The sequence below is a fragment of the Colletotrichum jinshuiense genome, chromosome 3, assembly GCF_051148585.1.
Source record: "Colletotrichum jinshuiense chromosome 3, complete sequence".
Classification (NCBI taxonomy): Eukaryota; Fungi; Ascomycota; class Sordariomycetes; order Glomerellales; family Glomerellaceae; genus Colletotrichum; species Colletotrichum jinshuiense.
Window position 1 is genome coordinate 175,874 of NC_139310.1, and position 24,121 is coordinate 199,994.

The 24,121-nt window shown below is 55.8% G+C and overlaps 6 protein-coding genes across 6 annotated transcripts; 3 read left to right on the top strand and 3 right to left on the bottom strand.

Annotated features, from left to right (window-relative positions):
- Positions 1-1,023: 1,023 nt before the first annotated feature.
- Positions 1,024-2,382, top strand: EsH8_III_000048 (uncharacterized protein; the record flags this gene model as incomplete). The annotated part of the gene is made up of 2 exons (XM_083261773.1): positions 1,024-1,427; positions 1,494-2,382. 2 exons carry the CDS (start codon positions 1,024-1,026, stop codon positions 2,380-2,382), a joined length of 1,293 nt encoding a protein of 430 aa, XP_083122260.1.
- A 330-nt stretch (positions 2,383-2,712) lies between these two features.
- EsH8_III_000049 (uncharacterized protein) lies at positions 2,713-4,679 on the bottom strand (the record flags this gene model as incomplete). The annotated part of the gene is made up of 4 exons (XM_083261774.1): positions 2,713-3,631; positions 3,730-4,080; positions 4,161-4,232; positions 4,282-4,679. The coding sequence occupies 4 exons, from the start codon at positions 4,677-4,679 to the stop codon at positions 2,713-2,715; spliced, it is 1,740 nt and encodes a 579-aa protein (XP_083122261.1).
- A 1,218-nt stretch (positions 4,680-5,897) lies between these two features.
- On the bottom strand, positions 5,898-7,889 carry EsH8_III_000050 (uncharacterized protein; the record flags this gene model as incomplete). Its single annotated transcript, XM_083261775.1, has 2 exons — positions 5,898-7,199; positions 7,257-7,889. The coding sequence occupies 2 exons, from the start codon at positions 7,887-7,889 to the stop codon at positions 5,898-5,900; spliced, it is 1,935 nt and encodes a 644-aa protein (XP_083122262.1).
- Positions 7,890-14,080: 6,191 nt separating this feature from the next.
- EsH8_III_000051 (uncharacterized protein) lies at positions 14,081-14,583 on the bottom strand (the record flags this gene model as incomplete). Its single annotated transcript, XM_083261776.1, has 2 exons — positions 14,081-14,430; positions 14,526-14,583. The coding sequence occupies 2 exons, from the start codon at positions 14,581-14,583 to the stop codon at positions 14,081-14,083; spliced, it is 408 nt and encodes a 135-aa protein (XP_083122263.1).
- Positions 14,584-15,936: 1,353 nt separating this feature from the next.
- Positions 15,937-19,473, top strand: EsH8_III_000052 (uncharacterized protein; the record flags this gene model as incomplete). The annotated part of the gene is made up of 5 exons (XM_083261777.1): positions 15,937-16,194; positions 16,263-17,145; positions 17,199-17,545; positions 17,611-18,726; positions 18,784-19,473. The coding sequence occupies 5 exons, from the start codon at positions 15,937-15,939 to the stop codon at positions 19,471-19,473; spliced, it is 3,294 nt and encodes a 1,097-aa protein (XP_083122264.1).
- Positions 19,474-22,436: 2,963 nt separating this feature from the next.
- Positions 22,437-23,788, top strand: EsH8_III_000053 (uncharacterized protein; the record flags this gene model as incomplete). The annotated part of the gene is made up of 2 exons (XM_083261778.1): positions 22,437-22,763; positions 22,823-23,788. The coding sequence occupies 2 exons, from the start codon at positions 22,437-22,439 to the stop codon at positions 23,786-23,788; spliced, it is 1,293 nt and encodes a 430-aa protein (XP_083122265.1).
- Between the last annotated feature and the right edge of the window lie 333 nt (positions 23,789-24,121).

Below are 24,121 nucleotides of genomic sequence, written 5' to 3' on the forward strand. Positions count from 1 at the left end.
ATGCAAAAAATGAGGTTCTCCCCTTCCAGAATCGAACTAGAGACCTTTCGATTATTGTGGATATACCATTACAGTCGAACGTGATGAACCAACTACACCAAGGGGAGATCTCAAGGCTAAGCCTTGCTCGGTGTGAAAGAAACGAGGAAAACTCATCTTATGAATGATGAAAATGATCCACCAATTACTCACTTCAGTTGGTCACAGCGCGCTACTACTCTCAGGCGGGGCAACGTTGAACTGACCAACCGACTTATTACATGCACCAGGGGGAGCATTGTGCACCAGCATGGCGCGTTCTAACTGTTGTTAATGAGAAAACCAACTACAGGTCAAGTCAATTTTATATGTGTTCCTCCAAGCTGCGTCTGACCAGTTTTCATGTTTGAACTCCCCGTTTACTTGACCGCTTGATGGTTACACACTCGCTTCAAGACAGAGTAGTTGAAACTCACACGATTAGTAGCCAAGCCATGTGCCAAACCGTCTCATCTCTCATCTCATCTACACTAGAGCCCGACTAACACGCCCAAAGCTAACCCGACCAAACGCCTGAGGCCCGCTGTTAAAGCCTCCGCCAGACCCCGCAATCGACGAATGCATCGCCAACGCTGCCGTTGCAAACTTGCCCGGCATGCACGTAAACAGCCATAGTATGAGAGGGAACAAGATAACGCCACGTTAAGAAGACAGAAGAAGTCTCGTCACCTATCCACCCCCCCGTGAATGCGGGCATTATCGTAGCGCTCTGCTGGAGCCTCTGCTGCGACTATCTTTTTCTTTCGGCCGGTCCAACTGAGAAGCATACACTGGCGAATGATAGCGGATGACTCGGGGCAACAGGCCTCCACCAGGGCGCTAATGCCCGCCAATTGCAGTTCAACTAGACGGCGAGGCTCAGGCTGCAGCCAGTATTTCAGACTGAAGGCTCCCCTCATTCTGACATCGCGAACCATTTCCTGGCTTACAATCCTGGGATAGTCTCGTTAACGAAACCGAGGGGAACTGCTCACCGTCCTCGCGATGGCGGATCCCTTGAGCATCACCGTTTCGGTGCTGGCCATAATCACGGCCGCCATCCAGGCAACAACGTCGCTCAAAGACGCCGTCAATCGCTCAAAGGGTCGCGATAAGACGTTGGCCAGGCTGGAAGCCGAACTCAAGGACCTGAGCGGGATTTTGACATTGCTGAAGGAGGTCGTCGACATGGAGTCATCGACCATGGCCCTCTTAGAGGGCCCTGTCAGTCGATGCAGCCAAGTCTGCCGCGAGTTCCAGGTCTCCATGGAGGAATTCACTAGCAAGTCCAAAGTAAGCATTCTCGATTGGGCAAAGATGGAGTTCATGAGGGGAGACATCAACGAGTTCATGGACACTCTGGCCGGATATAAGGCGACAATCTCAGTGGGCATAGGCACTATTACAATGTCAGTGGCCCATTTTACCGTCTCAACTAGACACGTCATTAACCCCCGTCTGTCCGAAACTTGTAGGCATGCATCAAAGGTTTCACAAAAAGTCATTGAGGACTATAATGAAATGATCAAGGACACCGTACACGACCTCAACGTCCACCTACAGCGCATCGACGATAAAATGGCGCGGTTCACTACCGAAAGCGCGCAAAATGGCGATGCCTCTGGTGCAAGCGTAGATTTGGAGGACGAGAGAGCGGTGACGGAGCAGTGCCTCCGCATCTGCGAAGACGCGAGGTCGTTCATCGAGTCCCGTATAGAGGCGGAAGAGTCTCTGAGGCAACAGTCGCCCCCGGCGGCGGCTGCAGAAACCCGCTCCCAATTCGAGGCGCAGGTGCTAACACGCAGAGCATTGGACGGGAACCGAGAAGTCTTTTCCGAGACCATCGGACGCCTGCGGGAACGCTTAGAATCCCTGTCAAGGGATGGTGTGCCCGAAAACGACGCCGAGAGAAGGCGGCTGCAGGAAGAGATCGAGACTTCGAGGCAGTGTCTGGAGGTGTGCAGAGTGGCGTCTGACCAATTAGCTCACAAAAAGATATTTACTGTCGGGGAGATGGTCGCCGACGGCGACAGCGATCAAGTGGTGGTCACGACGCTAGCGGACCTATTTGACGTCAAGAAAGCAACGTCCACAAACAAGTCAGCGCAGTGGATTGGCTCGGTCTCGGAGGACACAGCGCAGAAGATTTCCTCGGATCGGTATGGCAGCCGCTTTGGAGCCGTCGTTGGCGGAGAGACGAGATTTATCTCAAGGCCTTCGGCATCGGAAGCTCGGAGAGCCAACAATGGCACTGCATATCGACCGGGGACGGATGGCCAGTCGCCAAATTCGGAACCGGTGCGGAAGAGACCGTCCCCGAACGAGATGAGGAAACGAGCGACAGAAGACGACAGTGGAAAGTGAGAAATAGTGCGTCGACAAATGATGCGGGATCATGGCTCTTGAAACCCGGGGCCATTCACGTCTTACATACTTGGGTGATTTCGTGCGCCTCTATAAATGAAGAGATACCCAGCTAAGCCGGGGATGGGCGTCGTTCGAATTTGAAGATATCTACCACCTTGGCAACAATCTTGTAATCTGAAGATAACGATTGTAGTCGCTTTAGGAGTAATAGCCTTATTATAGTGCCATTCACATCATCACTTGTCAGATGCACACTCGCTTCATCTTTGCTACGACGCGGACGACATGGCGAACCAAATCATGTGCACAAACTGTCTCAATTCCATTCTACACCGGACTAGCACACCCAAAGCTAACCGCCTGAGACTTGCCGTTGAACGCATCAATCAGCCCCTCGATCGACGAGTACATCCCCAGCGCCGTCGTCACAAGCCCGCCCAGCATGTAGACAAAGTTCCAGCAGTTGAAGACGGGCCTCGCCATGAACCCCCTCCAGTACCGCCGGAGCCCGCCGTCGGCGTACCGGTACGCGCCCGTCGCCGGGTCGAAGCGCTCCTCCTCGGGCAGCATCGCGTCCCTGCGGATCCAGAAGCCGAGGCCCAGCAGCGCCGGCAGGGTGTACGTGAAGCTCAGGATGAACAGGGCGCCGATGAAGCCCGAGACGAGCGAGAACTGCGGCACGGCGGCGCCGACGGCGAACGCGGTCGCCCAGTAGACGGGGATGACGGCCGCCCACAGCGCCTTGCCCGCCGACTCGGTCAGGGCCGGGGCCCCGAGCGCGCCCTGCAGCAGCTCGACGTAGAGCACCTTCATGCCGATGTTGCCGTACAGCCCGGCGGCGATGAGCCCCGTGAAGAGGCTCAGCACGTTGGTCACCGTCTGCCACGCGTAGGGCGACAAGCCCTGGATCACCGGGTTGAAGCTGTACTGCCCCTGGAACGAGTACACGTATATACCGAACACGAGGTAGCACGTGTATATGAAGACCTCGCCGCAGAGGAGGGCCTTCCAAAAGTCCATCGGGTGGCGCATCTCCGCCATGAAGGCCGCGAAGATGAGGCACCCGCCGTACGAATAGACGGCTTGGTTGAGCCCGTTCATCGAGCCCAGGAATCCGGAGCCGCCCGAGGCCATGCCCGACGGTGGCGTGCCGGCGTAGGTGACGACGGGGCCGGGGCCGAAGGCGTCGCCAAAGGACGCCTGAGTGGCGGCGAAGTTGGGCGGGGAGTGAGCCACGACGCCCATGCTGGATCGGGGCCCGCTTCATCAGCAACACCATCCCTCTAAACAAGCTGCCGACACCAAGGGGGTTAGGGGCTCAGGGAGACAGCGTCGCAAACTCACCAGATGAAAATGACCAAAAGGTTGATCCAGACCGCCAGGTTCGCGATCCACGAAAACCGCTGCAGCGTGCGGATCTGGCCGAGGACGAACCCGGCCGCCATGAAGATGACGAGGCACGCGACGAAGCATATCCCGGCGCCGCCGGCGGGGCCCTTTGAGATTTGCGAGATGGACTGCCCGTTGCCCAGGATCAGCACCGCGACGAACAGCAGAAGCTGCAGGCCCTGGGCGAAGTTGACGAGGTGCCGCGCCCAGGACCCGAAGACGCGGAAGTACAGGTCGCCGTAGCCCTTGACGGGGTAGCGGTCCGAGTCGAGGCCGAGGAAGGACTGGTAGAGGATCCAGCCGGAGCTTTGGTTGGGCCGGTCAGCAAGCTTGACGCATCCTTACCAGAAGAATAGGGGGAGCCTGCCGACGGGGGATCGACTCACTAAAAGGACATGACGCCGAAGACGGTGTAGAGGGCAATCCCGGGCCCGTATCCCATCTGCGCAAAGGCCCACCTGGTCTGGTCAGCTTCGACTCTGTCGGGAAACGAGACAGCATGCTTACGGCGTCGAAAAGGGGCCTAGGATATCCGTCGTGATGAGGTAGAAGATGGCGCCCCAGCCAGCCGTCCTCATCGCCCGGCTCGCCCTCTTCCACTCCTCCGGCGTCACAGCGGCGGCGACGTCTTCACCAACCGACGCAGGTTGTAATGCCTTGTCGCCCTCGGTCTTCTCGCCAGCACCCGCGTCCTCCGTGGCCCCCCCGCCCCCATTCCCTCCCAGGAACCTGTCGTGCTCGTCGCCCTTTTTGAACCGATCCTTGATGACGCTCGTCACCGTAACGGGTCCCCGGGCACGGACGTATCTCTCGTTGGCCTCCTTCTCCTCGGCGCGCGTGATGCTGGCCCAGTAGAGGTACTCCTCGAACGTGACGTTGGGGTCGTGGATGTTGCACATCTCCATGGTTTCCGTCATGTTACCCCTAAATTCTCACAAACATAAATCAATCAACAAGTGAGCGTAATCGCCCACGATTTTATTTAGGGGCTCTCGACGTCCGTGGACGCGGACGCGACCGGGTGTGCGGACACGACTGCCCAAGCGTCTCAGAGTCGGGACGACTTCAGGCGTAGGATGTCATAGAGGCGACGACGGGGCCGGGGAGGTACACCCACGGGCAGGTCGGAAGAAATGAGATTTCTATTTGGAGGCAGGGTTCTCATAAGACCTTTGCGGTGTTCAGGCGAGTGTCGACTGCTTATTCAAGTTGGCTATTTGATGCCATGGTGGCATGGGGGCTGGGGAGCTCATGATGTCTTGTTCCCAAACTCCAAATCGTGCGACTCCCGCAGATTGGCGCCGTCACGCTGTCCAGAGCAACGTGACCAATCCGGACGAGGTTTCTTCGCTCCTAGGCCAGGCCTTTTGCGAAAACCCTGGACCAGATGTAATATCAGGGTGCGCGTTGTGCAGCCCTATCACAAGGACGTCCAGCAATGGAAAATGAACGGGTGTTGGTTCGGCGACCAAGATATTTGGTCCAAAGCACTCTATGCGCCAATCTAATTCATCTGGTCATTATCCCATCATCCCACACCCTTCATTGCCGGTTCTCGGGGAGGTACATCGGGCCTGAATCAATTCTCGTAGCTGGGCCAGAACAGGGCATCGAATCGCAAACGATGCCAACCCCCAAAGCAAACGCCGCCGAGGCCGTCGCGCCCTGAACGCAGCCCAAATGTACGCCCGCCATGACCGGGTGAGGTCCTCCGCTCTGTGGGGCCGGGGCGGCCGCCCTGCCCCCTCTCTTGCCCATTAATCCAACTCTTTAGCTCCTTTCTTGAGTCAAGAAATGAAATTGGAGAGTTGAATGACTAGATGCTCTGTTCGAAAACGTCATTTCTTGGAACGAAAAGGATTTGTCATGGAAGTCTCCATAACCTACGTCAGTCAAGCAAAATAGTTCGATTTGCCACTCGAATGGTAAATCGAGTCTGTGGAGACGAGCCCACTCCGATAGACATTTCGGCCCTGTCTCAGTTGCACCATACTGTCAATAAATAATGGCGACGACGAGACTCTTGGGAAAGTTTGACGTCTTCATGGCATAGCAAGGCGATAGTGTACAGAAGTAGTAGTAAAGTCGTATAATCATCCACATTCCCGTCACAGCGTCATAGGTCATGTCTCGTCCTTGATTATCGACGACTTGAGCCTCTTCACTTCCCTCTTCTTGGGTTTAAGCCACTCCTCCCAGCCTTCGGGCCAGTAGACCCGACGCATAGGACCCCCCATCCCGAAGTCTTCGGGGGAAATCACCGTCGCTTCAGACTCGACGGGACCGGGTTCCCCCAAATCTTCGTCCCCGTCTTCTTCCGCACCCTTCTTCTTCTTGGGTTTCTTGGGCTTCTTGCTCTTGTTCTCGGCCTTGTTGGGCCGCGGCTCATCCAACCGTTCATAGGGCACAACGTCGTTGAGGAGATTCCAGCCCGGAAGCTTAAACGTACGCATGAGCTCGAAGACAGCCTGTTCTTTGTCCTTGGCCTCGATCATGAGATCCATGTCGGGAGGACATGGTGGTAATGTTCGCACACGCGGCGAGTGCTTTCTCCGGTCGCGCGGCGTGGTGGCGCCGGGGCAAGACTCGCTGTAATGCATCTTTTGCTTGATGCCCTTGCGTTTCCATGTCGCACTAATTCGGTCGTACAGCTGCCTAATGTCCTCAGTGCCCTCACGTAGCTGACTCGAGTCGAATATGATGTTGTGGTGGTGGAAATCGAGAACCATGGGGATGTTCAGCTCCTCACAGATGGGTAGTAGGTCATGGACAGACCAGGCGACGTCGTCATTTTCCAGAACGAGACGCTGTTTTATGGATGGCGACAGCTTGGCATAGTTTGTGCGGAAGCGATCCAAAGTGGCGGCTTTGTCGCCGTAGGTACCTCCCATGTGCAAGATCATAATGGCATCACGATCCTGCTGCTCGGGGAGGCGCAGTAGTGTAAGCAGCTCATTATGGTATTCCAGGTCGCGGACTGCAGCAGTGATGACTTCTTTACGAGGCGAGCCCAGCTGTGTAAACTGACCCGGATGTGTTGTCAATCTGTGCCCCAGCTGCGCAGCCACCCTGCCCGCCTCTGCGAGAACGTCGGCGGCGAAGGGGGCAAGGCGATAGCCATACTCCTCATGGCTAGCGAAAGGAAACATCTCGGAGCTGAGGCGCATGAACTTGATTCCGTACCTGTCGTTCCACCGGAGCATCTTGACAATGTCCCTGGCGTTCGCCAGACCTAACTCCTGGACATACTTCTGACCCCGCTCAACGTCTGCAGGCTTCGTATCGTCAGGGCGGTTTTTTGTGGGATGCTCGGGCTGGGTTGGGTCTGCAAGAGGATGCCGGTGTTGTAAGATGGATGCGATTCGGCACGTCCTCGAACAAAACACGGGAGGGTTTGCGGCGCGGAGGTATGTGTTGAGACAAGCCTGGCGAGCATGTTAGTCAAGAGGCCCCTGCCTTGGCATGCTTGGCGCAGGACTCACATAACCCAGCCTGCCTGTCCACGGAAGAGGCAGGTAGTCGCTGTTCACGGGTGGATCCCTCGCCGCACCTCTTTCAGGAGCGTCGCCGGCGTGGGCCTTGTCATCCTCAATATCACCCACGGCGGCCTCGCCCTCGGGGCCCTCGATGGGTGCGGTTTCCAGATAAGGGGTGCCAGACCGTTCTTCCTCGGCCTTGCGGGTGCGCTCATCGGGGTCTGACCTTTTGGTGTTTATGGTAGGCCTGAAAGGATTATTCTCGGCATGGCTCTTTTCTTCAACTTTCGAAGAAATGATGCTTGACTCGATGAACAGGCGTTGGGTCCTGGTGGCGTTCTGGAAGCGATTCTCCATCTCGCTGAGTTCCTTCATGGCGCCAGCTTTAGAATCGGACTTGTTGTTGTTGCGGCCGACCTGGCGGCGCTTTGCCGGTGGTTGGCCGGTGGCCGCGTCGGATTGGGTGGGGCGCATGGCGGCGCCAGGCTCGGTGACGGGTTTTACGTCACCAAGGTGGCGGGCGGAGCGGCGCGGAGCAGGCTTGTCGGGGGCAGGTTTTGCAGACTCTCTAGATCTCGTGGATTCGGGCGATGGGAGTCCATTTGGGGTGGCGGACTTCCTGCGTTTGGCGGCAGCCATGGCGACGGATGGCTTAAGTACAGGAAGAGTGTGCGAGGGCGAATGCCGGTGGGCGTGGAGAGAAGAAGCCGGTGACGATGAGCGGGGCGGGACAGGTGACGGCACAGGGTTGGTGGGACGAAGCAGTCGTCGAGGGTGAAGCAGATGATTGGCGGCGGCGGCGGAAGGAAAGCTCCTCATGCAACCAATAACTGGGGGAGCGGCGGATCTGGCGAGGAGAGCGATCCCGGCAAGGACGGTGAGGTGTATTTGGCAGTCCGGGATGGGCGGTACCAACTTTGGAGGGTGGTTTAGTTTGTTAGGTTAGGTTGGAGCTGCAGAAGCTAGCGATCAGATGGATGCTATTTCGTAGGTACATGGACGGGGGCTTGTAGTCAGTCAACTGAGTGACCGAGCATAGCTACGTACCTCCTGGGTCTTGGTATTGGGAGCTGGTGCAATGCTTGGCGAGGATGTGGAAGTGCGGTTGAAGGAGGAGGAGCAGGACAAAGGTGAGAAGGTCGGAGGGGGTAGGAGGGAGATGAATGGATAATTGGAGTGGAAGAAGACGAGGTAGAGTGTGCAAAGCGCAAAGCCGAGCTGTGTAATGTACTGCCGGTATGTATGGTAATGGCAAGGTTGTGGAGGAGGGAAGATGAGGTCAACGGGGTCCAAAGACCGAGTGAGGGAGGTCGGTCAGATCAGAGGCATAGGATGGATACCTGACCGTGCCCTACGATACGACAGTAAGGAAGGGTACGTGGGTTTCCGTCATGTTACCGTCTTCCACATGTAGTCAGGGTGAGTTGTGAATCCAAAGGCAAGGCAAAGAAAGAAGAAAGCTAGCTTAGCTTGGGAGCTGGTGCTGGTGCTCGACGTGGGTTGGTTTTTCTCTTTGTTTGTGTCTTCGGATGTATTGACTTGACTGGGTTGGTGCTCGAGGCGCTCCATGACGGCAAGTATCTACCTACACATTTCGTTGGAGAACCGATGCGGTGGTAAGGGCAGGGCAGGCAGGGTTCAGGTGCGGTCAGAGGTTGCAAAGCGCCACTGTGCCCGGCTGGAACCCGGACGCAGATATGCAGGGCTCATTGGTGATCAGTGGGCTGCAGTGTAGAGAGAGAAGGAAGGAGGCAGGAAAGCAGCCGGGCCAATGCTGACGTCGGACCCATGAATTCCACCACAGCATTCATTGCATTACTAAGGTAGTTAAGGTAGGTAGTTACTCAAGTAGGGCGATGTGGCGTACAAGGTGCGAGGAAGGAGCGAACGGATGGAGGAAGGCACGAAGGCACGAAGGGAAGCGAAGGGCGGGCGGGAGGGGCAGGGGCGCACCCATGTCTAGTGCGTCATTGCTCCCTCAGACTGACCGAATCAGCGGCAAGATGCTCGACGTCACCGGGTCGCCGAACAGAAGTCTCCGTCTCTGTCTTTGTCTCTCTCTTTTTCTGACCGCTGATGCATCGTCGCTCGTCAAAGAGGCCGAGCGACTAACAAATTCAATGCTGTGCTGTTCTATGCTTGGGGCGAATAGGAGTTGTTGCGTGCATGCAAAACAAAATATACCCCCCCCAAAATAGGTACCAAATAAACACCACGGACTAGGTACTAGACAGACGCAAGGTTACTACTATATGGTTTTATTTTATTTTGTTTTATTCTTTTTTTTTCTTCTTCTTATTGACGTATGCATACACGGGCCAACGAAGCCTGCCGTACAGATAACTGATGAGTAAGTGAGTGAGCTGTGAATCTACGAAGCCATCAGAGGATGGCACCTCCCTCGCCTGCTGCAGCGCATTGTCCATCACCAGAGACGGATGGCCATGAGTCTGCCTCAAGGGGAAAGAAAGATCCGCCATGCAAAGGTCGACAGGCACGTCCAGACCCAAGAGGAAGGCAAGGCCGCTCCCTACCTGCCTCTGCCTCTGCCTTTGCCTCTGCCTCTATCGGGCGATGCACGGCAAAATGACTGATGGGAAGTTGCCGCACGTGTGTGCTCCTCCCATCGGGCCGGCCTCCCCACCTGCTGTGCTGCGCGCCGCATTCCAGCCTCATCAAAAAGACCCACAGTCCCTGGCCCATGACCTCACCGTCGCCCGGCTCCGATCGTCCTTTTGCACCGTGGCCTCTGACATGGCCATCAGTGCTTTTTTTCCACCGACTACACTCGGTCAGGAAAATGAGACATGGTGAGACAAATCATCAGGGCCTAGCGGAAGCGAGGCAGCCCGTAATTGTCTAGCACCCAGGAGCGAGCGTGCCTGGCCTGGACATGCCCTCGTCCGAGGAAACATGGCGAACCATCGGCGATGCGACACACACCCGGCCGAATGATCCAACCAACACGACGTGACAACGCTAGTTGATGCTTCTCTTCCTTCCCCGATCGAGGTTGCCTGCATCGCTAACGTTCTAGCCCTGCCGTCGCCGAGACACTGGCTTCCCGGCGCCGTTCAGTCGCATCCGATTCACCAATTCATCCCCTGCTTCGTCATGACACAGACGTGGCCTGCACCATTCAATGATTGCATGCTTCACCGTGGCCTGTCATGCTGCCGCCTCCAAAGGTGAAGACCCGGCCGAATGGTGTTACCGCGCTTTGCCGCGGTCAAGCACTGCCAAATACGGACATACACTACGCTTACAGTGCTGCCATTTTGCATTTTGGTCAGAGACAGATAGGAAGCTCCTAAGACTGAAAAACACAACCCTCTTATCGACACAGTCACCGCCATCTCACGGGAATGTCAATTCTTCATCAATCGTCCTGCCCAGCAAAACATTCATTATGGCAGCTTTCGCGCAATTAAATCCCTCTACACCATGTCACCGCCAGCAAACCCAACTATCCTGCCGATCCCCTCCATGCCGGGAGGCGCTTGCATTGCAGTGCGGTGCACTTCCGGGAGCTTCAGGTCCGTCTTCTGAGCAAACCCTCCGGCTGCATAGCGATGCGATCTCGATGGCCATTTAAGCACTGAAATTCGCAGGGGTATCACGGTACACGCCTAGTAGCACTCGATGATACCTGCAACCTTTCCGTCTTCTGAGTCGACAGATCACACTTTGCGCCGACCATCTTTTCCGTTCGTTGTGGCCAGAACGTCAACTGAACCAGCCTTGCATATCAATGGTTCGATGGCTGCCTCTTTTGTGATGCATTTTGCCAAAAGTCAACCGGCCACTCAACAGTCCCTTGCAGCACCCACCCTGCTAGCTGTTAGTCGACGTCACGAGGAAGAGAAACTGTATTGGGACACGGCTGATGAGTGTACCGGTAATGACCCTTCCTCCTTGTTGCCTTGCAGAGCAGGCCCATATGCACACACACACTCACCCTACTAAGCCTTCTGCTCTGAAGGTCCAAGTCCTGGGCGCAGCGCTATCGCCGACCTGGCTTTACATTGAAATGTAGATGGCGCGTCAATGCCTGTCTTTATGACTAGAGTACTCGTTCTCGTTACGGCGGGTTTTAGTCAACGTGGATGGGTATGTGAACGTTGGAATAATGTCACGGTTTACTTAGTATACAGCTTAAGACATCCTTCACCTCGGCCGCTTGGGTATCTCAGGGCAACAAAACAGCAGATGAAAGAAAGAAAAGAAAAAAAAAGCAAACGAGCACGAAAAAGAGAAGTTTCCATCCAACCTCCATTGCATCACATGATGGGCACCGTCAGCCGCTCAACGACAAGCCGGGCCGGGGCCGGCCTCTGAATCCCGGAGTCGTCCGTTGCCCCAGACACCGGCCTCGGTGGTGCCGTTGCCGCCCTAGCTCTGGTCTCCCGCGTCTGCCAGTAGTGACTTCGGCACACGGGACAGTCATACCGGTCGATTAGAAACCACGATGATAGACATTTGGCGTGGAAAGCATGTTGACAGCTCTTCAGCGTCAGGATATCGTCGTCGGATGATTTGGCCGACGCCTTGAGCGTCTTCGTTTTCCAAGACTGCCACAACCTCCAATTGGACGTGCCTGTGTGCCCAACCTGTCCACCTCCGCTTCCTTCTAGAACCCCAACATCCCCGCCCGATGGGGCCGGGGCTCGCGAGGGCATTGATTGCAACGGCCCTGCTCCGGTCGCATTGTTGCTGTTTGGGACGAACAGTGGCCCAATGCATATAGGACTGCCGGCAGGAGGAGTCAGTGACAATGACAGATTAGGCACCCGCAAACTTTGTCGTTGCGTTCCCCGCCTGTTTGCCATTCCCTCTTGCACACTAATTAAACTGCACAAGCCCGGGTAAACCAGCACCTTATCGCCCTCGTTTCAGTGGGGAACCTGCCGAGAAACACTCACCACTCTGGCTCGGAGTCATGTTGGTTGAGCTTGGACTCAAGATCCAGCTGCTCGAGGCCAATGCTTGTGCATTCGGACACGGTGCTCAGCTTTCGGCGCGCATCTTTGAGCTGTGCAGTTCTGGGATGGTATTTACGATAATCCCGCACGCGCATATACGTGAGATTTATCCTATTTAGAGGCGCTTTTGTCAGCTTGTGTCGCCTTTTGGCTGCTGGAAGGTGCTTCAGTACGGTCTGTACAGTGGTCCGAAGACAAGTAGGACCATGAACAGTGTGAGCAGAATTATGCCGACTTCGTCCATCCGGCCGGTGGCAACGCGGCGAGGGACATTTGAATGCCCCCGCCTGATTGATTCGGATGCTTGGAGTTAGCTGGCTGGCTAGAATTGCATATCGCGACTCTCGGGATTCAAGTCGTGTCGCTTCACGGCAATCAAGACAACACGTGGAAATCACAGGGAGGGACAAGAAATACGGAAATTAAAATAACACAACCGGCGCTCGTGACCATTTAACTGCCTCTGAGAAGCGGCAGAAAATGCAGGCTTGTGATCAAATGACAGCTTACGTTTGTCCACAGACTATGAATGGTGCAGCGCAAGGTGGCAGAAACTACCAAGCTTGGATGGATGGTTGGGACGTGGGAGCAAGATAACGATGTGCCAGGGACGCAACATGTCTTTGCTCAGTCACCGAACCCCCCGCATTCTCTCGTTCACAACCCCGACCACGTTCCAATATGGGCGTTCCTCACCGCTGGGCGCCCAGGATTCCGCGCAAATCGCCGACTGCCCAATGGCTGGACCGGGCACCACCTCCAAAGCACTCTTGTTCAGCTTTCCCGCCCTTCCCAAGCCCAAATCCTGACGATGTCCCCGTCTCCGTGGGCCAAGACCCTTGGCGACAAATCTCAGCAACTCAGGTGGCAGTTGGGACGCAACTCACGCTCATGGACAAGAAAAATAGTCTTCTTTTGTGACGTAAACACGGTGGGGGATGCTTGCCTTGGTATCCTTGGTAAGCGGGGTGAGCCATCTCGACCCTGCCTCGAGGAGAGAGGCGGAGTCTGGACTTCTGGGCAAAGGCAGGAGGACACAGACGCGCAGACAGGACGAAACACAATAGAGGTATTGGAGGGGTTGAGCAGACTTATCAGTGGATGGGCGGGGGAAATGCTGGGGTGAGTGGTGCCCGGGGGTCCTTCGCCAGGGAGCGCCCCTCTATCATGCTCCCAATTACCCCTCCATCGACGAGATGGAAGCATTGACCCTTGGTGGAGATGGATTTGGAGACATCGACAATGGACAAGACGCGACACGAAGAAACGCCGACGGCGGCGTTGGAGGGGAGGAAAGTGGACTCTGGAGGAGCGGCGCCGGCGCCCAGCACCACGGCCAAGACATGCCAAGTTGTCCGTCATCTCTTGGCTGGCATACTGGCCTACCAAACATCCAGCCGCCTCCATCCACAACCCACCTGTCGCGCCCAACTCTGGGCGGCCAAGACATCCGCCGTCCAATACCATCGCCGTATCGCTCCTTGCGACATTCAATGGAGCAAAACTGGCATGCTGGGAGATATTGTTAGGGACCCGTTCTCCGAGCGTCCCGTCGACAATGCTCCAGCATGATACGCGGGAAGGCGTGGCTGCAGCTGGGTAGGTCGGGCTATCCGCGGTCTTGTGCCTCTCTGCCCAGAGAAACATCGTCCTATCTGAGGGTCCGCGATATCTTCGACAAATTTCGATGAGTCCCTAAAACGGGGCCCCCTTCTGCCCTCCTCTTCCCGCCCAGCGTCTGGGCGTCTCACTCGGGGTGGCTGTGTTTCTCGGCAGACCCGTTCTCTCCTCCCCTCCCTCCTCCCCCCCTCCCCTCGCCCGTATCGCGCCCGGGACGTCGTGAGTCGGTTATACCGGGGCAGGATCCCGGTTCATGTTCGCCTGCTCCACGGTCCTCGCAGCGGCAATTTGGACGAACTCTGGGCAGGCGCTCTCGGGTGCGGGGTGGGCCGCAGAGCAAACCAGGCGACGAGAAGGGCGAGAGATGGACGAGGGCAGACGGATGCTGTGCAGCGCGCAGCGCAGTTGATGGTGTGACGGAGGGTTGATCCGGGCTGAGGGAGTCTCGGAGCCCACCGACCTGGTTCGATTTCGGATTTCGACGGTCGCGACGTTGAATAACCGGAAGCGGTCCTCGGGGCTTTTCGCCTTTGGCAGACCCGGGTCGTTGCCCACGGCGCCGATGGCCTCTCTCAGGCCTCTCGGACCCTCCCCCTCTCTAGAGCCGGGACAAAACACGGCGCTTTATAGTTGTGTTGCGCTACCAGAGGCCTCCTAAGCACATGGTACGCACGTCGTATGGTGCGTACGTCACTTTGCTCGCGGCATCGCTGGGGACGGTACCTAAGCATGTTCTAGGGGTGAGAGTGCCAGCCAGCAGGATTGACGAGTCGGGCGCAGGGCAAGCAGGGGGTGGAGGGTGACAGGAATGCCACCGCGGTTCCCGTGCCGGGCCCCCAACGAACTCTGGCGGGTTTCCTGACACCGACCGCACCGCCCAGGATACGGCTTCTCGGCATTCTCTTGGCCGTTCCAAGGGCCCCTGCACTCGCTGCAATCAACTCCCAGCGGCGGTCTTCTCCATGTCAATTTCACGCACTCTGCCCCTGCGTCCGGGGGGGTCCCCTCCCTCCGGGTGTGAGCCATCATCAGGAGGTCGGCCAGACTCGAACCCGTGTCGGTGCCAGTCTTCAAACCTTCGGCGCCATTGTCTGCACACTACTGCAGACCTGACTGCACCCTAGCACCTGGCAGTCTTCTAGAAGGCGTCCGCCCCCACATTCGATGTTTCTTGCAAGGCAGAGCGGTCTTTGAGTGGCCACGGCGCGGTGGAGAAGAGAGGAACTCTCGTCGTTTATCTTTCTGGGCGCAGCCAGATTCATCACCGAAAGCATCGATACCTCATCCACCCCCTCCTTTCCCTTGTCTCGGGCGGACCCAACAGACCTCGAATTACGGCGCCCAGCGTCGCCCTGGGCCCCTCGACCAGGCAGGTTGCCCAGAATGAGGCCCGCCGCCCAGAGTCTGGGCGGCCCAACATGGCAGGCAGGAGCGTAGAGTTCCCACCGAGATCTGTATTGCGTGCTGTTGGACCGCTCGCGTGTCCTCGAGCGACTTTCGGGTTTCCCAACTCCAAGACTCCAACTCCATGGAAAGCCTAGGATTACCCCCTGGGAGAGCCCCGCGCAGAGCCGCCAAGGCTGAAGGAACACACACACACAGAGAGAGAGAAACACTTGTTGCGACCATGGAGATGTGGGCGCCTTGCACCCCTCCCCCCCCCCGATTGCCTGCCTGTCATGGTATGAAGTCATAACGCCGAGAGACGACAGCGTCCTGGGAAGACAAAGTATACATCTTCCCCAAGCCCCCGAGTGTTTTTGGCCTTCTCGTTTCCCAACTCTCTCGATATCATCAGAGATCGTCTCAGGGCCCCTTCTTTGTCATCCTTCCTTCCTATGCTCGCCTGTTCTCTCGACCTAAAGGGGGTAAAAGTGCTTGAACCTGGATAAGAGCACTCACACTTTTGCCCGTTCCATACCGCACTTTAACGAAACACCTCCCTTAACTCCCATTGGGCCCGACAACATCTCTTGGCACCGCCCCGGAGACATCACCTTGAAGGACGGCATATAAACGCCTACATATTTTCCGTTTTCGCCCCGTGTTCAACCTCATTCGTTGGACGAGAACCATCTTTCACCATGGGTAAGAAAGATCCCGAGGCCGAGGCGATGGCCAACCACGTCTCTGGCCAGTCCAACAAGCCCATTTCCCGGCCGGCTCACGCCTTGACCTCCGACGAGGTTGTCCGGGAGCTCAGGGCCAACCCCGACGATGGCTTGACCCCCGAGGAGGCAAAGACCCGCCTCGAAGAGTACGGCCGCAATGAATTCGGCGCCGACAAGGGCGTCCAGCCCGTAAAGATCTTCATCGGACAAATTGCTAATGCTATGACTCTGGTACGGCTCTCTCATGCTTCCCATCGGTCTCGTTTCGGAATGGCAGACTGACTTCGCCGGCTAATTAGGTCCTGATCCTGGCCATGGGCGCGTCCTTTGGTATCCAATCTTGGATCGAAGGAGGTGTCGTTGCAGGCGTCATCATGCTCAATATCACCGTCGGATTCCACCAGGAGTTCAAGGCCGCCAAGACCATGGACTCCCTCCGATCTCTCAGCTCGCCCACTGCCCAGGCTGTGCGTGAAGGCAGAAACGTCACGGTTCCCACTGTCGAGATTGTTCCTGGCGACATGGTCGAGTTGAAGACTGGCGACACCATCCCGGCTGATGTTCGCATTGTCGAGGCTGTCAACTTCGAGACCAACGAGGCCCTGCTGACCGGCGAGTCTCTTCCCGTCCGCAAGGAGGCCGCTCAGATTTTTGATGATGACACGGGCCCTGGTGACCGTCTGAACGTCGCTTACAGCTCTTCGACCGTCACCAAGGGACGTGCTCGCGGCATCGTCTTCGCTACTGGAATGTTCACCGAGATTGGCCAGATCGCTGCCGCTCTGAGGGGCAAGAACTCCCGCCGCCGAGAGGTCAAGCGCAAGGAGGATGGCTCCGCCACCTTTGGTCGTTACCTCCAGGCCTGGACCCTGACTCTGTCTGACGCTGTCGGACGCTTCCTCGGAGTGAACGTTGGAACACCCCTCCAGAGGAAGCTGTCCAAGCTTGCCATACTCCTCTTTGGCACCGCGGTTGTTTGTGCCCTGATCGTTCTGGGGGCCAACGAGTTCAAAACCTACCAGGAAGTCATCATCTACGCCGTCGCCACTGGTCTCTCCATGATTCCTGCTTCTCTGGTCGTCGTCTTGACCATCACCATGGCCGCCGGTACCAAGCGAATGGTTCAGCGTCACGTCATTGTCCGTCAGCTGAAGAGCTTGGAGGCTCTTGGTGGTGTCACTAGTAAGATCAACCATGCCTCACATACCCGAGATCGCATGCTAACCTCCTTTCAGACATTTGCTCCGACAAGACTGGAACACTTACCCAGGGAAAGATGGTTGTTCGCAAGGCCTGGATTCCTGGAAAGGGCACCTTTTCCGTCAGCAATACGAACGAGCCCTTCAACCCCACGGTCGGCGATCTCGGCCACAGCTCTGAGCAGCCCAAGGACATCGATTTCCGGAGCCAAGAGTCAGGAGGCGAGACTTTCACCAATGCAGACGCGGAGACCCGGGTGCTTCAGAGCCCCGTCATCTCGGACTACTTCAACGTTGCATCGCTTGCCAACCTGGCCAACGTCCACAAGACCCCCGAGGGCGAGTGGCATGCCCGTGGCGACCCTACCGAGATTGCTATCCAGGTAAGTTGACTACCCCCCCCCCCCCCCTCTTCTTGTCCGTGCCCCTAAGCTCATCAATCCGAAAGGTCTTTGCATCCCGATTCAACTGGAACCGCCTGCGTCTTGCGGGCGAGCAGAACCGCTGGAGACAAATCGCAGAATTCCCCTTCGACTCTGACGTCAAGAAGATGTCTGTCATTTTCGAGGACACCGAAACAAAGACCTCTGCAGGAAACAGGACCTGGCTCTTCACCAAGGGTGCCGTCGAGCGCGTCATCTCTTCTTGCCCTACAATCCAGATGGGCGATGACGTCGTCGAGCTCACCAAGGATACCGAGAAGGATATTCTGTCCAACATGGAGGCCCTGGCACGCCTTGGACTTCGCGTCCTGGCCTTCGCCAGCAAGCCGGACATCGGCACTGTCGACAACCACGAGAGCTTGGACCGCGCAAACTTCGAGAAGGACCTTACCTTCCGTGGCTTGATCGGCCTCTACGACCCTCCCCGCCCCGAGTCCGCCCCCTCCGTCCAGAAATTCCACGAGGCCGGTGTCAGCGTCCACATGCTGACCGGTGACCACCCTGAGACTGCTCGTGCCATTGCCCTCGAGGTCGGTATCCTGCCCACCCGCATGAACGAGATCTCTGCAGACGTCGCCAGGACCATGGTCATGGCCGCCCACGACTTTGACAAGCTCTCCGACGACGATATCGACAGGCTCCCCCACCTCCCTCTGGTTGTCGCTCGCTGCGCCCCCCAGACCAAGGTCCGCATGATTGAGGCTCTTCACCGACGTGAGCGCTTTGTGGCCATGACTGGCGACGGTGTCAACGATTCTCCCAGTCTGAAGCGCGCCGATGTCGGTATCGCCATGGGCGAGAGCGGCTCCGACGTTGCCAAGGAGGCATCCGACATCATCCTCACCGACGACAACTTTGCATCCATTCTCAACGCCGTCGAGGAAGGCCGCCGCATGTTTGACAACATCCAGAAGTTCGTCCTGCACGTGCTGGCCTGCAACGTCGCCCAGGCCTGCACCCTCCTTATTGGCTTGATCTTCAAGGACGACAGCGGCCTCTCCGTCTTCCCTCTGGCTCCCGTCGAAGTCATGTGGATCATCATGATTACATCTGGTCTTCCCGACATGGCTCTCGGGTTCGAAATCGCCGCCCCCGACATCATGGACCGCCCTCCCCAAGACGTAAGTTTGCGCCCGCTTAAAGATGCGATGGAATCACACGATGCTAACAACGGACAGATGAAAATCGGTGTCTTCACCTGGGAGCTGATGCTCGATATGTTGGTCTACGGCCTCTGGACCGCCGCCCTCTGCCTGGCATCATTCGTCCTAGTCATGTTCGGATGGGGCGACGGCAAGTTCGGCAACAACTGCAACAAGGACTACTCGGCCGAGTGCGACACCGTCTTCCGCGCGCGCGCGACTTGCTTCGCCAGCCTGACCTGGTTCGCCCTCTTCCTGGCCTGGGAGATGGTCAACATGCGCCGCTCCTTCTTCCGCATGCAGCCCAAGAGCACAAAGTACTTCACCCAGTGGTTCTGGGACACGTGGCGCAACAAGCTCCTCTTCTTCGCCATCATAATCGGCTTCGTCACCATCTTCCCCCTCATCTACATCCCCGTGCTCAACACGGCCGTCTTCAAGCACGCGCCCATCACCTGGGAGTGGGGCATCGTCTTCGTCTGCGCCATCCTCTTCTTCATGGGCATCGAGGCCTGGAAGTGGGCCAAGCGCATCTACTTCCGCCGCCAGGCGCACAAGCAGCACGGCGGCACCACCGACCTCGAGAACCGCGTCTTCGGCCACTACTACACCATTGGCGGCGTCGAGCTCGAGTCCTCGCCCACCCTCGGCAGCCGCACCTTCACGAACGAGAAGGACATGCGGAAGAAGGGCGACAACGGCTACTCCAGCGGAGGCAGCCGGTAAGCGCAGGGCGTTTTTGGAGGAGGAAGGATAGAAAATGAGCGAAGGAGGAGGAAGACGGAGGGGGGGGCAGGGAGCGCGTTCGGGGTGATGATGCTTTTTTTTGAGCGATTCCCACGTTGCATTTCACGCATTTTAGAAACGGGCGATACCAACCGAGAATGAAAAGTCACTGCTTCGCGGAGGATAATGAAGGTTTGCAAGAGGTCACCCAGGGTGGTCAAATGCACTAGTTTAAGATCGTATCAATATGGATATTGTATACATGTCTACTGTGCAGTAACTGAATAATCAATTTTTTTTTACTGAGTTGGCTCTCTTGGCTCCGTTATATCTGCCATGGCCCATATGCTATGAGAAAGGTGTCGTTCCCAGCCGTAACACAGGAAACTCAACATTAACTGGCCCCCCACACCCCTCTCCACCGGATTATGCATCAGTCCTTTCTTGCTAAGAGGTTATTCACAAAGTCAAGAAGCCGGATGCCCGCTACCAGATATCTGGATAAGGCAGCCTATCCGCCCTCAGATCGGACTTGATGTACTGTTGCGGTTGCTCCTGCGGTTACAGTTGCAGTTTCGGTGACGGGAACGGTAGCTACTACTAGAACCCGGACCAAGGTGAGCTCATTGTCAACGTTGTGACCGTTCCTGGTGCCTGCGGGGGAAGGATGGCGGCAGTGGTGACAGCGGAGACGTTGCTGAGTATCGCTGTCCCCGCGGGGTCGACGGTGGCCGTCAGAGACTGGACCAGAATCTCAATGCGGGTTTTGGGTCTCGGTCTTGGCTTCGGTTGTGGCTGTAAGGTGTATTCAGACTTTTGGGTCTCCACTGCAAAACCAACTTTACAGTCATGTGTGGAGTAGGGTACAGTCGAGGCCAAGACAGATCTTGGCATCCTCTGAACCATGCACATCCGACGAGTTTTGATGCAGTCTAAACAAAGAGTTTGCCATGGCCTCCTATCATGGGGTTTGTTTAGACTCCCAGTATCTGGGCCACTCGAATGTGTCATCGTGTCCTGGGTCGTCGCCATCATCTGCATGGAAATATTGACACTGGAGGCTTATGTCCATAAGCGATACTGTATGCTCTCCTGATTGTGGTAATTGACACGGCAGTAGGTCAAAGACGATTTAACAAGGAAAATCTTACTGCAAGAAGTATACATCCTATCTCAAAGCCTGCGTTTTGTAGCGATGCCATGCTCTCTTTCCGCGCGCCCGGCGCAGTGGTTGTTTGCCATTCATCCTCTTCATACCTCGTCCGGTGTAGCATTGCCGCATAGAGGTTTGCAGCAACCTTCTTGGCGGCGGATTTGAAGGCGCGCTTGGCCAGTTTGACGTTTGTATCAAATACTGGACACGACTGGTTTTCGCAATATGTCATCCTCGTTTCAGTAATACGAACTGCAGTCGAGGGCTTTTTGCCAGCCTCTTCACAAGATCGCGTTATGATGTTTGAAGCCATATCCGGTACCTCTACCGGTGTCTATCTCGGAGCCAATCTGGTTAACTCCAGAGTACAGTAGGGGAGCTCAGGCAGAGATAGGAAGCCACTACCGAGCCACCCAGCAAAAATGTGCCTCAAAGAGTAAATAAATCACACAGGTCAAGGCCTCTGGAGGAAGCCAGCCTTGTGGAGGAAAGGCAAAAGGCGATATGTCTCGATTCGATGAGTTGGCAGCCATAACCTTTCGAGACGTGCACGAATCCACTAACCCAGTTTGGACAGGGCTGCTCGCCATAATTGTGTGGCAACCATCTTATTATGCCTGTTCTACGGGACCAACCAGGGCACCGAATCGTTCCTAAAGAGGCACGAAACCAACTACACGCATCTCGCACTCCGAATAACTCAAATTAAGCCTATCGAATATCGGCGACATTTAGCAATCTAGGGCAGGAATGGCCATAAGACCCATCACCTCAAAGCCAAACCCTTGCGACTTTCTGTCTCTGCAGTGGATCAGCACACCGCCGGAATATCCGCTAGGCAAGCCCCAGAAGATATTTGCAAGTTCTTCCTAGTCGTTCATGCCTAGGTTGAAACGGTTCATCTCAAGACCCGAAGAGTCCACACTAGTCCTCCTCCAACTCCACTAGTATCCGCCAATATATTGCACTTGTCGCTGCTGAAATTCCATGAATTCAATCCGATATGGTGTAGTGGCCAACATGATGCCCTCTCATTATGAGAGGTTAGGCATAGCCCCGAGTTCGATTCTCGGTTTCAGAACAACGATCAATCTTTTGGTTTTTTTGCTGTTTAATTAATTGATGTCGTAGTTCCATCTTCCCGAAGCATCTAGTGAGCTAGACACCAACCTATCTATCTGCACAGTCAGTCGGCTGTGCTAGTATAATTAAACTAAAGCATTCATTCATTCGATGCTTGATTTCTGTTACGATCGTTGGATGTTGGTAGTTTCACGATGCAATTAAATAAAAACATCGCGATCCTTCTACGTACTTCCCCCACTGCAGCAAGAACGCGCGAATGCGAATTCAAGCTTGCTTGTAACAATAGTACAACAAAGAAGGCCCAGCTACCGGTACTTTGCATAATTGAGTGGAGCTCGGCCGTTACGGTGTACCGGTAACCCGCGCCGCATCGCGTCTCTACTCCGCGTATGACGTATTGATAGGGTTTAGTTAGCTACGGTATCTCCTCCACATGCTATTAATTCTGAACGCTATTTTGCGGACCTGAGGCACCTCTCGAACGTGTCTCAGCGTTTTCCCTTTCCGGACCGCCCCGGACCTTCCCCTCTTCTAATTTAATCACGAAGGACCCGACTATTGCCGTTCTCGGGGCTTATCCCAGTTTTCACATTGAGACTGTTATATAAAGAACTCAGGGCAAAGCATTAGCTTGACGTATTCAGTCACAATTCAAACGCTTTCCCCCTTCTCCACGAGAAGGACACTGAGACTTCCATTCAGCTTGAACCCCCAGCAGCTCAGCATGGCGGCGTTGATGTCTGCCCTGGTGGCTGGCCTCGCCATCTTTGGTGGCTACACGTACAGCCCGTCCATCAAAAGGGCAGTGACCCTCTTCGGTGTGAAGCGAACCCCGGTCAGTACCCCCGTGCTGCACGCCGACGACTTCATGCGCATCGACTATACAATCCATTGCGAGGACATCCATCACCACGCACCGAGCGGGTATCTCTTTGTCGCTTGTGAGGATAACGACGAGATTCGTCCGTTGTGGTTCCCTGGTTTAACCAACTTCGACGACCCGGTCAAGGGAACTAGGCAGAAGGGCTCTATTCACGTCATTGACCCCAAGGTGCGAAGTGGCTATCCCGCCGGTGCTCGTTGCTTGAACACGCGGACTGACAGTGACAGGATATGACCCAAAAAAGCCTCAAGTTTGAGAACTTTGACACCACATTCGTCACTCACGGCATCGACGTGATCTCGGACCCTCAACGGCCGGAGGCAGTATACGTCTTTGCCGTCAACCATGTCCCTCATCCCGACTACCTGGCGACAAAGGTAGTAGGCCAACGCGGCGGGACCCTAGCTCAGAAGTCCCAGTCTCGCGTTGAAATATTCCACCACGTGCTGGGGTCATACACCATCAAGCATCTACGCACCGTAATACACCCGCTGATTAAGACGCCTAATGATATCTTCATCAAGGATCCCCAATCATTCTACGTAACAAATGACCACTACTACCCGGATGGTGTGAGAAGGCTACTTGAAGATGTTTGGCCCGGCACGACTTGGACTGAGACTATTCACGTTCGCGTCGAGGAGCTGTCTGCCTTGGCGCCCACGGACGGGATCAAAGCGGAGGTGGCCCTCTCAGGGCTACACAACAACAATGGACTGGGCCACAGACATCCGGGTGAAATCCTCGTTTGCAACACTGCCGGCGGGGAGCTGCACATCGGCCAGCTCTCCTCGGACCCCAAGAATGTCACCATCACCCTTGCCGAATCTATCCAAGTGGACTCGTACGTCGACAACCCCAGCTGGTTCGAAGACCCTTACCGATCGGAAGCCGAGGATGCTAGCGGCTTTATACTCCCTGGCGTCACGCGACCGGTCCTCATATTGAAGCAGGGCCACGATTCGTCGTCTCACATCAGCTCGATAGTGTGGTACGTCAAGCCGGTTCCTGGCAGCAGTGGCAAATACGAAAAACGGGTACTATTTGAAGACGACGGGTCGAGAATCAGCTCGGCGGCTGCCGCGGTATTGGTCGCCATCGATCCGGCTAAGGAGAATGGGAAGAGGAAGGCTTGGCTTTTCATCACTGGTTTCATGTCGAAAAGTGTCGTTGCTGTCAAGGTAGACCTGTGAGGGGCTACCGAAGTCGTCCCAAGACTTGAAGATGCGAAATGGTTGAAGTATTGCAGGTTCAAAACAAGACTGTGATTGAAATTGCTGTGGTACCTTTTTTATGTTTTTTTGGCGTCAGCAGGATGGTGTCCAAAAGGACTGGAACAACCACGGAGCATAATTGCTGCCGTGTAGTATTCAGAGCCAAGGAAGTTGGCTCTGGCCCAGGTTGGATTGGATTCAACATTAGGGTTTTTTTTTTCTTTCTTCGCCGGCTCTTTCAGACCTGTCTCCCCTTATGTGCTATTTAGTGTAAAATACATCAAGCAGAATCCCCTCCGCATCTGTGGCGTC